Here is a 12,780-nt window from a genome sequence, read left to right as displayed (position 1 = left end):
TATAGAAAGGCATGGAGGGACACCTACTCATTCTTCATTAGGAGAACAAGTAAATGCATTTTTTAAAATAGGAAATTAACTCATCATCTGCTTCTATAACTTTATTAGCTACATTAAATAGACGGTGAGCAATAATTTAAAAACTCACCATTATATAAAATAATAAATAACAAAGTAAAAGTAAGTGTTATAAAAATAAACTGATAATAAGGAAAATCTAAATGGGCATCATCTCATTTTAGAAGGCCAAATATGGTTGCCATGTTACGATGGACAATTGTCTAATTATTTCTGTGTTTTTATTTAGCATGTAGCAGAAGTTGTTCAGAAGAACAGAAATACGTAGAAAACATCTCTAAGTTTTTGGCAATTTGACATAGCAACTCTGAGGCACACAACTCATCTACAAAATCTTTTGCAGAAAGAGAATGTTTGAGTTTTAGGGTGAGGAAACCCTGCCACAAAATAAAATGCACTTGGTTGTTTTATCCATAATAAGGAAAAGAAAAGGATGGTCTGCCACAAACTGTGGGCCTCCATGCCCGGTTCTGCCTGACATAACACCACCTGTGCCAGCTGCTGCTTCAGTGCCCTCTTCATTCACATCCACCATGGCTTGGTGGAACACTTCAGAAAGAAACAGGTCATTCCTCTCCGACATCCCTGAGAAATTGGCCTGTCCCTTGTTGAAGGCGTCCTCCATGCCCATGCTTCTCAGAATGGATTTGAGTTCATAATGCTCTTCTAATTTGAACTGGGGCATGAACACCTCAACATCATCTTCAGCCATTTTGTCTTTGCTGGTCCACTTGTTGAGATTGTCATAGGTTATTTCAGTTTCTAGCTGCAAAGCAAAACAAAACAAAACAAACAAAGGAAAATACAGCAAGTATTAGAAAAGAAGGAAAACAACTTTAAGTCTAATATTAAAAATCAGTGACTTTACTACATTGTGGGTGATATAAAAAGTTAATAGGTTGGTCAGATTTTTACAAGAAGGTAAAATGTGTGTCATGGTTAAGGCTTTGAATGAAATTTAGAGACATGCTATATTTACTATCAACTGTTTTATATATTTCCATGAAAAATTACCACATCATTTTGGAAGGAGTATATATTCATCTCACAAAAGGCAGGGTTAGCCCCAGAAATTTAAATATCTAAATGCCTTACCAGCTCCAAGCCAGTGGACACATCAGAAATTTCATCTGGAAGCAACAGGAGCATGCTAACATCTCCAGCATATGGGAGTTCTAGAATCTGAGCCTTTAGGTCTTCTATGTATCCGATGTTTAGCTTTTCACGCAAGTACATCATCTGTACAGGTGTGCGCTGAATCTAATATTATTAAAAAGTAAAATATGGAAGTCAATTATAAGATGCCCAGAGATTTACAATTAGACATAAAGGAGGATGGGTTTTACTTTAGTGTTGGATAAATGTGGGTTTTTAAAAAATCAACAAAATAAATTATTTGTACACCCTTACAGTTGGTACTCTGGTGTTATTAGCTTGTTCAACTTTATATGCATCATTTAGTAAAATAGACAGCAATGGTAATGACAACCATGATTCTATAACACTTGTTCAGTTCTTACTATGGGCCAGGAACTCTGCCATGTGTCAATACTTACAGCTCTTTGAACTAAGTGGTAAAGCCAACATTTGAGTCTGGTCACATAAAATTATAAAGCCATGGTCTTTCCCTCTACTGTTTCTTGAAAGAGACAATCAACTGTCCAACCTGCATAATTTCTAACTAGCAAGTCATGTAGGAAAATGAATGAGAGGCCTCTAATGTTTCTGTCTATATCTTGTCAAAGGCTCTAAAATATATGTTAGGAAGATACATTTTGTTTTCTCATACCGAGTTCACACGGAAAGGATAAAGCCCATTTAATTTCTTCTCAAATGGAGTTTTCCACTTTCCTTTGAAGTAGACAGCATTCACCAGGACCATCCTGGTATCCCCATCTACAGAACCTTCAGGCAACAAGTTTGGGATTTTGCCTACAGGAAATATAACACATATTTAGGTTTCGTAATTAAGAGCTGTGAAATTACTTCCTGAATTTTCTGAGTAGCCATCAAACTAAATTCGTCAAATTACAGAGATGTTGATCTTCAAGGTAGTTTTTCTTTAGATTTATTTACAGCAAAAATAAAATTGAAACCAATTTCTCAAAAGGCTTGCAAAGTCAAAGAAAAAAAATGAAGAAATAATGCATTTAAAATATAGACCTCCTATCAAATTTGGAACGAGATTTTCACTTCCTTTTATATTGTTTTCTCAAAGTTTTGCAGTTGAAAGTTATTCAAATCAGAAGGAAGTGAAAGAGAGCCTCCTAAGGAATACAATAGTGCCTTTCCAAAATATATCATGTTCTTCTAGATCTGGTCTAGATAGTCTGAGGATCTGATCATATTTCCTATTTTGAAAACTTCTGCCTCCTTTCATATTCCATTCTCAGGTAACATCCAAAATCAAATATTTAATTACTAAACATATATCTTCTATTAGTAGGCCTCAATTATTTCTTCTCACTTAAAGCACCACTGAGCTAAACAGGAATAAAGTTGCATCCACCAAAGTAACTAAAGTTGGACAAATTGAAAAGGGGTGAAGGCTAAGTTCACGGATGGAAAAAGATCAGAGTTGTCTAAATGGAAAGAAGAAAAGAAAATATTTTCTTGGCTTTACCTTTGGTTTCAGTCTTGACCCATGAATTAATCTTTTTTCTGGCTTCCTCTGCACATTCTAGGAAGTCTACTGCCTGGGGTTCTGAGGAGTAATATTTCTGACAGAGTCGAATATATTCCTTTGAAGCAAGACAATGCCAAAGGTTACACAGAATATATACCAAACAAGCCATGGTGTAATTGTGAATTACGATCTTCCTATTGAGATTAGGAGACCTGGGGTAAGGGTGGGAGTGGAGGTTGGCTATGGAAGGCAGGTGCTGAAGGGAGAAAAAGTGCAGGACCCACATGGGTGTGAAGTGGTCCACACACCCACCCATCTCTACCCACTGTCTTGCACTCTGCATTATAGACAAAGAATAAAAGGAAAGAGGTTTGGCTTGGGGGATAGTGTCTCTGGAAAACAGTTGCATTTGTTTTCCTGATTTATAACTCTGCAACTGGGACATTTGCAACAGGAAGAGGAGGCAGCCACAGAGGGAACAGGAGGGGCAGTTGTTAATGTGAGGCCAGCCCTAGGGAGCTGGTGTGGAATTCCAACTCTGCTTTTATGAAGTGTAGAATTGTAGAGAATTGCTTTGAAAGTGACCTCATTACCTGTTTGGGACCCAGCCATTTCAATTACAGGTTTCACTTACTTCCCTGAAGCTTGCAGACTTCTCGCCAAACAGCTTATTGACACTTTCCAATAAATAACCCCCTGTGGATGCGCTGATTGCAGAGCTGAGAGAGCGGAAGGATGAATGGATTTTATCTGCAGCTTGTGCCTTGAACAGAAAGAAGGGATTCTCTGTATTTAACACAGGACTACCAAACAAGATATTTCTTAAGTCATGATAATATTTTTTTAGTACAATGATGAAATGCTGTATTAATACATACTTTGTTTTTAGTATTTTAGAGGAATCTTTGAGAAAATTATTTTGATAAGGATGTGGTGCATTAAAACTAATAAGATGAATTTTAATTTGTTTCAAATTTTGCTGTGTCTATGGATTGGATTTAACCAGGAGGTAACTAACAGCCTAGAAGAAAGGTCCCTTTTCAGTTTCCTAAACTTCAAGGACTCTAAGGAATTTTTGTTATATTTATAAGATGGATAAGTTTTGGGGATCTAATATACGGTAATAATGACTATAGTTAATAAGACTGTGTTTGTTAATAGTTGTAGTTAATAAAATTGTTTACTTGAAATTTGTGAAGAATATGTATTTTTAAGTGTCCTTACTACACATACACACATACTTTCAAATGGTAATTAATTGTAGTGACGGATGTGTTCATTAATTTGACTGTAATCATTTCACAATGTATAGGTATAGCAAGTCATCACATTGTACATCTTGAATACATACAATTTTTATTTGTCAATTATACCTCTATGGCAAAAGTGAGTGGTAATTTCAGTCCCCAACCTGAAGTTTGTTAGCACCATGTCAGACACAGGGCTTATCACAGAAGCCCCCTATCCTAGGGCAGGGGACAGAGCTTTCCAGACAGACTGCCAGGTATTGCAGGAGACCTGGCAGAATCTCCACAGGATCAGGCTCCTGTTCACCTCCTCCAGCCCACAGTTCCCTGGGCGATGGGTAGAAAGATTGTCAGAGTGACCAAAAAGAGAGATTTGGCGATACCTCTTCATAATTTACTTCATAAGCATGACTGTGAAAGTTGGTTACCAACAGGAGCAGTCTGTACCCAGTTTCTGTAATTTAACTGGATACCTGACATCTAAGGAAATGGAGTATTGAAGAAAGGTATGACTGCCTGAGATAGTGGATTGATTAATAGATAAAAGACAGATGAGAGAGAAGATAGACCATAGATAAGATGTATAGATAGGATTGATTGATAGATGATAGATAAGATAGACAAGAGACATTGATGGTAGATGATAGATTAGATAGACAGAGGGAAAGATATCTGAAGGTCAGTGATTTCTTATGCAGTCATTGGGCCTGGCCTTCCCCCATTTCTCAATTAATTGTCAGTCCCTGCCCTCTCCTCTGGAAATACTCATCCATACATGTGTATTCTAGGAGTCTCTGCTATGGATTTATAATAAATTACACATTCCTCACCAATGACAGAGGGGTGTGAGAGAACTTAGAAAGAAATAGGCTTGGCCTACAACTCATGAAGTCTGGATTCTGCCCTGACTCATCTCTCATCATGGGTACCACCTTAGGATATGTTTTTCTTAATAACTCCGAGTGTTAGCTTTCTTTCTGTGAATGGGGGAGGGTATATTTTCTTCCTTCCTAGTCTAACATTGTGGCTTTAAGACAAGAAGATTGTAGAAATAAAATACAAAAGAGATATGAACCAATAAGTCAGATACCTGCAAAATCGCATCAGGATAAGTACCCTTCTGGATCTGCTGCATGAATCCACAGCTGTTGAAGTTCTCTGGAGTCACAGGGGCAACTGCATTGGCTCCCACTTGATTAAACTGAAGCACCTGCAATCAGAATTAGGGAGAATGGTTACACTTGCCCCCGGATTTACTGAACTTTTAAAACGCTGGCTATCAAGTGGCTCTACAATGGTCCTAGATCTTTTCCCTGACCTTATACATGGGAAACAAGCACAGATACTTAATTCTCTTTCTGCGTAATATAAAGGTGTCAGCCAACCTAAATTTCCCTTATAGAAATTTATATCCTGGCCATTTTGGAAAACAATTTGTTATTATGAAATGATGTGAAACCTCTTCCCCAAATTATCTAAATTACATCCAGCCAATTAATTGCTTTGAAAGAAATGCCAGTATTTTGAAGAAAGTCACAAGGTTAACTCAGAACCTTGCGTCTCTCTCTCTCTTTTCAGTGGCATTATATACAAAATACTTTCAATCTGCCAAAAACTACAAGCCAAAGTCAGCTAAAGCATGAAAATGGGTCACGCGATATTGACAGGGCTGATCTAAAATATTTACACATACCATATTCACACACAGAGACATGAATGTCCGTGTCAGGGACAAGTTGGTCTGATGACACCTTGAATCTCTGTGTACGGTTAGTAGGCAGTTTTGGCTGACACGGGGAAGCTGGCAGCAAAGACTGTCCCCTCTGAAGCTGCCTCAGATCTCCTTCCCATCGCACCGCTGTCTGCCTGCCTTGATCTGCCAGCCTTAGTACCTGCAAACTGGCCCTGGCTCCCAGCCACCCACCCCTACCTTGGAAACCACCCACTCCACCTCCTTGGAAACCCTTTGTCCTGTAGCACTTCCCTATGGGGCCCCTGAGTAGAAACTGATCTGGTAAGTGGCTTGAGGGTTAGGGTTCTGCTAATGAAGTTAATTAAGGTAGCCTCCTCCAGCAAGTTGGTGAATTTCTGGGCTAGGGGGAGATGTGTTAGGGTTTGGGAGGTCTTTCTCTTCCAGTCATATGTCGTAACTCCTGCCTAGTACTCTCTGAAAAGAAGTGGTGCAATTCCACCCTCACATAAAAGAATATTTCCTGTGACAGCTTGGCTGGTTTTCCTCCCTGCCAAGGAAATTTACCCTTAAATCAGAGTTCTCTGGGCTAGCACTAAAGCCTTCCTGAATCAGTGTCAAAGTCACTCAGGAAGAGCTCCCTGCAAAAGTGGGGCTGTGAGCTGCCCCCAGTCCATGCAAGGGCAGTTTGGCCTGGATGGGTCTGTTGCCTCACTATAAGCAAAAGAGCTGACACCCCCATTCCCACAGACCTATGCTGTCTAGGAGCTTATACCTTTTATTTATTCTTTTCTTTCACTACAACTATACCACTTCTAACAGGCTCGGCAATTCCCAACTGTGTGGTTTCTTCTTGTTCCAATCCCCTCATCTGTAAAATGAGTATGGTATACATCGCACCTACCTCATAGTATTTTGCATTATGTGAGTACATTTATAAGAAGTTCTCAGAAAGATGCCTGGCTAAGTTCTAAGTATTGTTATGTTTACAATGACTGCCACTAGGTGCCTTACATAGTATCTCTAATCTTTCACAACTGTTTTGCAGGCCACCCATTTTTATTCCATTTTGTAGATGAGAAAACTGAGATGCAGAGAGTTTCAATGTCCTCATACACACAGAGTAAGGAGCAAAGCCATATCTCAAACACAGATACATCTGTCTCCAAAGTCTGTGCTACTTTCTCCAAGCCAGGAAATGTCTTTTTCTTTTTATTTGGGAAGCAATTATATTAACATTTGAGTTTCAGAATCTGCACATGCAACAGAGTTGTAAAAAGACTGCAGGGAGGGATAGCATTAGGAGAAATACCTAATGTAGATGACAGGTTGATGGTGCAACAAACCACCATGGCACATGTATACCTGTGTAACAAACCTGCACATTCTGCACATGTACCCCAGAACTTAAAGTATAATAAAAAAAGGAAATATTTGTCAAAAAAAGACTCTATAGAATCTTCACATAGTCCCAGAGGCTTAAAGCACTTCTTAGACACAGAAAAGCTGTCTTGTGTCCAGAATGATCAGTTTATTTTCCTCCAGTACCAAAATAAAGATATTTACTTTAACCACCTAGAGCACTTAATTTAGGATATGCTCCCAAAATACATTGCTTCTGATTCCTGTACATTAAAAAAAAAAAAAAAAAAAAAAAAAAAAAAAAAAAAAACAAACAAAAACTAAGACCTGATATTTCTAAAGTTTTCATGCCAATTTACTGTCTTCATTCTTTCAAGGCAAAAATAAAAAAAAAATAAAGGGGAAAGAGTATTGCAAAAGGCTACTTGTATCAGGGAGTTGAGCAATTGAGTTTTGTTTCAAGACTCGATGCTCAAACTGTCACAAACACAGACGGTGATTCATCCATCCATTGTCCTCCTGCAGCAAGACTGGCCAATGCTCTCTTTGTGAAACTTCAAACTTCAAATAAGGCCCACCTTACATGGGTCACCATGTGCATGGAAAGAATGTATTTACACTCAGGTACTTTCTCGTGGGAAACTGGAAATCAGCCGGTGGCATCTTGGTGTGACTGCATGCACAATGTGTGCTTGTCCTTAAAACCTTCAATGTTAATATTGATGTGTTTGAATGCAAGGAAATTTTGATGATATGATGGTCACATCGAAGTCCCTAACCTGGGAAATAGCACGATCACAAGAATTTTGTATGCGCGGAGTGACTATTGCAGTGACAACTGCAGTGTACACCTGAAGTAGTCCAATGTAATTTCCAGGGCCCAGGCTCCATGGAAAGAGTTCCCTGACTGAGCTCGTGTCCAAGGACGGCAGACAGTGGCCTTGCAGAAATCCCTCACGATGCTGTCGTGCACCCCATCCACCTTAGTTTTCAGGGCTGGCCATGCATAATGCCAGGTCCCATTCTGCTGCTGTGACCTCACAGGCACGGTCATCTGGCCAGGTCTTCTGCAGCTACCTCACTATCCATGCATTTCTGTGGGTATAGTGAGCACTGCTCTGGTATGTTTTTTCCCCCTTTGTGATACTCTGTTAACATTAGCAGGAATTCTCCATAGGAATAGTGAACAAACACCACAGTGGCAGAGAAATGTGAAGGAGCCCAAGCTAGGAGTTAGGAGACAGTAGGGGCTTTCTTGACACCACCAGTGCTCTCATCTGTAAAATGATACCTGTCATAAAACTGAATGAGATAAAGGGTACAAAACACTCGCTTTGAAAAATAAGAATACCGTATCATTAAAATATAAGTGGTGGCCACTCATAACTGTTTCCAGCCTGGCAGGCTATTCAACTCCCATATGCCTTCAACAGCTACAGTTGAAGGTTTTGGGGATTTGGCTGTCTTACAGATTTGAATCTAAGTAATTCATGTTGTAAGGATCACTGCTTCATTACCTGTAGTGATTGCTGACCTCCTGAGTCAAAACGTCTTTAGCATAAAACAAGAGCAATTCTCCAATTCCATTCAGGAACCTCTCGGCCCAAATGTGGAGCTTTAGCTCAAACTCACCTTGGCCATCTGGTCTTCCGTGCTGCCCCTGGAGCCCATGTAGACCATGGCCATGGTGGACGAAATGCTCCATGGGGAGAAGAAGAGGTTCTGGGTGGGGCTTGCTTTTGCCAGGTGCTTGAATAAATTGAGGGCAAAGATTGTGTTTGCCACACAAAGGTCCTCCATTGTTTCAATCTAGAAGGAAAGAGAGGAAGAAAAAAACAGCTCTGAAACATGAGGTAACATTTTGGGTGAGGTCAGCAGAGTAGGACAGTCTGTACTCTGTGCAGGGTCAGATTCCCTCTCTGTTTTTCCTCATGGAACATGAGGCAGGGCAGGGACAGCTTCATGGTCATGCCACCTGTGCAGCCATAAAAAGCCCCATGCTTGACCAAATGTTCTCCTGTCACCATTTTGAAATTCCTGATAATTGTGGGCCACAAAAGGCCCACTGTGCACCAGACCCTGTAAATTGTGTAGCCAGTCCTGAGATACATGAAGTGTTTTGTATGATGAGTAGTGACATTTTGTGGCATGCCATAGAATAACAATGACAATAAATAGGGATGGAAGTAGGAATTGAAGCTGGATAGACCGACCCTAAAGTCATACTCTCAGCTTCTATGCTGCCCCCACAAAACACTGCACACATCCACACCACACACACTGCCACACGGGAAGATACACACCTATTGAAATGTATGCCACCTGCATATATAGTCTTGTTGCGCCAGGTAAGACGGTCAATTTCTTTCAAGTTTCCTGTTTCTAAAGTGGCTTAGACTGATTGTTTGAAGGTCTGGACTTTCACTCAGCCCCTATCCCAACACCCCTTCCCTATACACACCACACATTCCACAGCCTTACTACAAAAAGACTTCCTATACTGGGGAGTTCATTACTGGGAGGACTAGAAGACCCCCTTCTTCTGCCACCCCATCAGGTAGAAAGTCAATGCCAGGCACGATTGCAGGGATAATCCTTAATCCGAGACCTATGAAACTTATACACACACCAAGGTATGAAGCATCTGAGACCTTCCCTGACCTCAGGCTCTGCAGGCAACTAATGCCTGGTTACACCCAAGGTGTGTGTGTTTTTTGGTCCTGACCAATGATCACCTTTTCAGCTGTATGTTTTGCTTTCATCATAGCTTAAAACATACCTGATAATTATCAAAATATATAAATATACCAAACAACGCTGACACTCATCATCCCTTGGGAAACCTTCTTGTGACAGTGCCTTTCCAGAACTGGGGAGGGGCTGGGAGAAGTACCCAGGAGGAAGGGTGTCCTCTGGCTCTGGTCTTGCTGTCTACACCCGTGGTCTTACTCGGCAGGGCTCCCCAACAAGGACCAATGGCCACTTCTTTCTTGTGTGAACCCTTGGTTCATGAACTCTTTTTTTTTTTAAGAAAGTGACTGGAATTTGCATTAAAATTTCTCATTTGAAATATAATCAAACTATTTTATCAAGACGAAAATAGTAAATTAAATAAAACTTATCCCTACAACTCTCATACCTCCTCTCTTCATTTAATCTTTACAGGATCTGTATGAGATAGAGGTGATTCTCCCTATTTTATAGATTATATCCTGATGCCCAGAAACATTAAGTAACTTGTATAAGGTCACACAGCTGGTAGGTAGTGGAGCAGGGGTTCAAGCCCAGGTCTGTCTAAGGAAGTCCACTCTTTCCAATGTTCCACATCGCTTTGCTCGGTGATTCATACCTTCACTATCAAGTGTAAGTGTTTAAGCAAGTTACAGTGCAAGAAATGCTAGAAAGAGGAAGTCAAAAGAAAGAAGTAGTAAACCTGTAATCCTACTAAAAGGCTTATTAAGTTTAAAAAAAAGTCACTTTTTTTTCTCTCTTGCTGCATCACAGATACTAGATTACACTGGATGGCTCAAAACTTTGTTTCCTCTTACTTTTAAAATTTAAAATTGTCTTTAAAATTAATTGCATTTATTGTATAGATTTTTAAAATTAATTACCTTAATACTTTTTGGAAACAAACAGAGTATTAATAACATAAATAAAATATTTCTCTATCTTATTTACATTTCTGAAAAATGTAAATAAGAGATAGAGCCAGAAAAGTAAATTTAGACTTCTCCATACCTAAATACATGATTCTTTGTAATGATCCATACTGGATTATTTGTAATAATCCACATAGTTAGTAACTTTGACAGTAAGAATATTTAACCCTAAAGACAAACTGTCAGAAAGTTCTATTAATACTAAGTTAGAATTTAAGGTAACTTGATAAAGAAAGAAGTTAATAAGAACAGAATCAAATTGTCCTGGAAGCATTTACTTCTTTCAAAAAAGTAGTTTGAATTATATTTTTAAATAAGGTGCAATTAATTACATTTAATATAAAAATATTTGATGTCTATATGGCAGTTAGCCAAATTCCTTCAGCTCCCTTTTTAATTTGCCTAATTACCTGTCCAGTAAGGCTCAGTAATTTCTGTTATATGAATGAAAATGTGAAAATGGAGATTACACAGCTGGTTCATTTCAGAAGCCTAAGCTGGATCCCAGACTTCCAATTCCAAGTCTAATGGCTTCCTACAAAATTTTCAATAAGGTCTGAGAGGTTCGTAATTTTAGAAATCTATGAAGGCATCCATATGCAGTGTTTTCTGACTCTCAGATAAGGCCATACTTTATGTCTGAATGAAAATCTTTCAAAACAATGCAAAATTGAAACCATGGAGCATTGTGAAATACAATATTCCTCCTGGAACAGGTATACCTCCTGTGCATTTTTTAACATTATAGTAATTTATATGACCTCATTAACTTCCAAATAGTATGCTCTTAATTAAGTTTTAACAGTATTACTGGGATGAATTAATGGGAATAGTATGCAGGGCTGGGCTTCCTGGTGCTTGTGTTGGTTCCTGCAACACAAAGTTGACAAATGCACCACTGAAACTTGGCACAGGGAAGGGAGACTCTGGGAGGAGTCACCAGTCACACGGGGGCCACTGACCCTCATCCTATGGGCCCTGAATGTTAGATTGGAGTTTGCTGCAGCATTTAAAACATTTATTTTTTATTTATTTATTTTTTTTTACAATTAGGCAGTGGAATTATTTTGAAATTGACCACAAGAATAAATCAGAACTGAGAGGAAATAATAGTTTCAAGAGAATATCTCATCAAATACTGGTACATTTTCCCCAACAGAATTAAAAGCAATTTCTTTTAGTTGATGGCTTTCATAATGAATAAGTATCTTTTTATGGGGTATGAAGTTATTTACTGAACCATACTTCAGTCAACCCCACAACTAGTTTGGCTGATTATTCTCTTTCACTAAATTGACTGGTTACTGAACTAAACTCAATAAATATATTGTTGTACTAGACTGACCCAGCCCAAATTGCTACTTAATTTTTGCAGTTCCTGCTTTTTCATCTAAGATGAAAATGGAGTCCCCTTTTCCTATTATTTATATACAGTGTAGAGATTACATTCAAGTGCTTAAATGAAAATATTTTAATGTAGCTATTTCCATCAAATTCTGTGTCAAAACAGTAGCTAGTAGAGAACATACATATTCTAACCTGTTCAATAAAATTGACATCACAATATGAATGTACATTTCATTTTGGTTAATGCTACGTCAGCATTTGTTGGCTTCTGAGACTCAAAATTACACCTTGTAAATGTAATTCAAATCTTGAAATAAAATATTTCTTATTAAACAAACAAGAAAACACCACTTAAATTTTACTCACCCTCTGTAAACACCTCACATTCAAATTTTCAATCTATTAATACCAGCATGAGGGCAAAGAAAACATGAAACCCTGTTTCCCATAGAAATGGCATGGAAATCATTGAAATACCTGGTTGTTCTCTGGTTATTCTCTGAGTTGCTGTCTGACAGGCAATGCTCCTCTGAGACTTGTTATAGTTCAGACATGGTAATGACTGGTTTTATACAGCTCTGCCCCTCCCACACAGCTTTTTTTTTTCTCTCTCTCTCTCTTTTTGATCTATATCCTTTGAGTGATTCAACATTTTACTCAGCACAACATCATTTGAATAGAAATACTTCTTTGTAAAGGCACAGTTTAAGAAATTTTGGGGGAGGATGAGGTCACTCTGAAACTTAAGAATTGGTCAATATCTACATA

The 12,780-nt window shown here is 38.7% G+C and overlaps 1 protein-coding gene across 2 annotated transcripts; it reads right to left on the bottom strand.

The window, feature by feature from the left end:
• Nucleotides 1-75: 75 nt before the first annotated feature.
• SERPINB2 (serpin family B member 2) lies at nucleotides 76-12,564 on the bottom strand. Of its 2 annotated transcripts, none has more exons than XM_017528877.2 (8): nucleotides 12,490-12,564; nucleotides 8,636-8,812; nucleotides 5,042-5,161; nucleotides 3,339-3,467; nucleotides 2,702-2,819; nucleotides 1,868-2,010; nucleotides 1,174-1,338; nucleotides 76-844 (listed from the first exon to the last, which is right to left on the bottom strand). In XM_017528877.2, exons 2-8 carry the CDS (start codon nucleotides 8,801-8,803, stop codon nucleotides 440-442), a joined length of 1,248 nt encoding a protein of 415 aa, XP_017384366.1. In that variant the 5' UTR covers nucleotides 8,804-8,812; nucleotides 12,490-12,564; the 3' UTR covers nucleotides 76-439. The 2 variants fall into 2 exon arrangements, with proteins under 2 accessions (XP_017384366.1, XP_037594562.1); XM_037738634.1 differs by lacking the exon at nucleotides 12,490-12,564 and adding an exon at nucleotides 10,143-10,394.
• Nucleotides 12,565-12,780: the final 216 nt, after the last annotated feature.

Source organism: Cebus imitator, unplaced genomic scaffold (assembly GCF_001604975.1).
Source record: "Cebus imitator isolate Cc_AM_T3 unplaced genomic scaffold, Cebus_imitator-1.0 Scaffold55, whole genome shotgun sequence".
Classification (NCBI taxonomy): Eukaryota; Metazoa; Chordata; class Mammalia; order Primates; family Cebidae; genus Cebus; species Cebus imitator.
This window is presented reverse-complemented; position numbering and strand designations above follow the sequence as displayed.

Bases quoted from the DNA above. Each gene is read 5' to 3' on its own strand.
- SERPINB2 (XM_017528877.2), bottom strand. From the start codon at position 8,803: ATGGAGGACCTTTGTGTGGCAAACACAATCTTTGCCCTCAATTTATTC. The intron at 2,820-3,338 runs GTAAGTGAAACC...CTTGCTTCAAAG, and splicing joins AGTCTGCAAGCTTCAGGGAA to GAATATATTCGACTCTGTCA. The intron at 2,011-2,701 runs GTAAAGCCAAGA...TATTTCCTGTAG, and splicing joins GGTCAAGACTGAAACCAAAG to GCAAAATCCCAAACTTGTTG.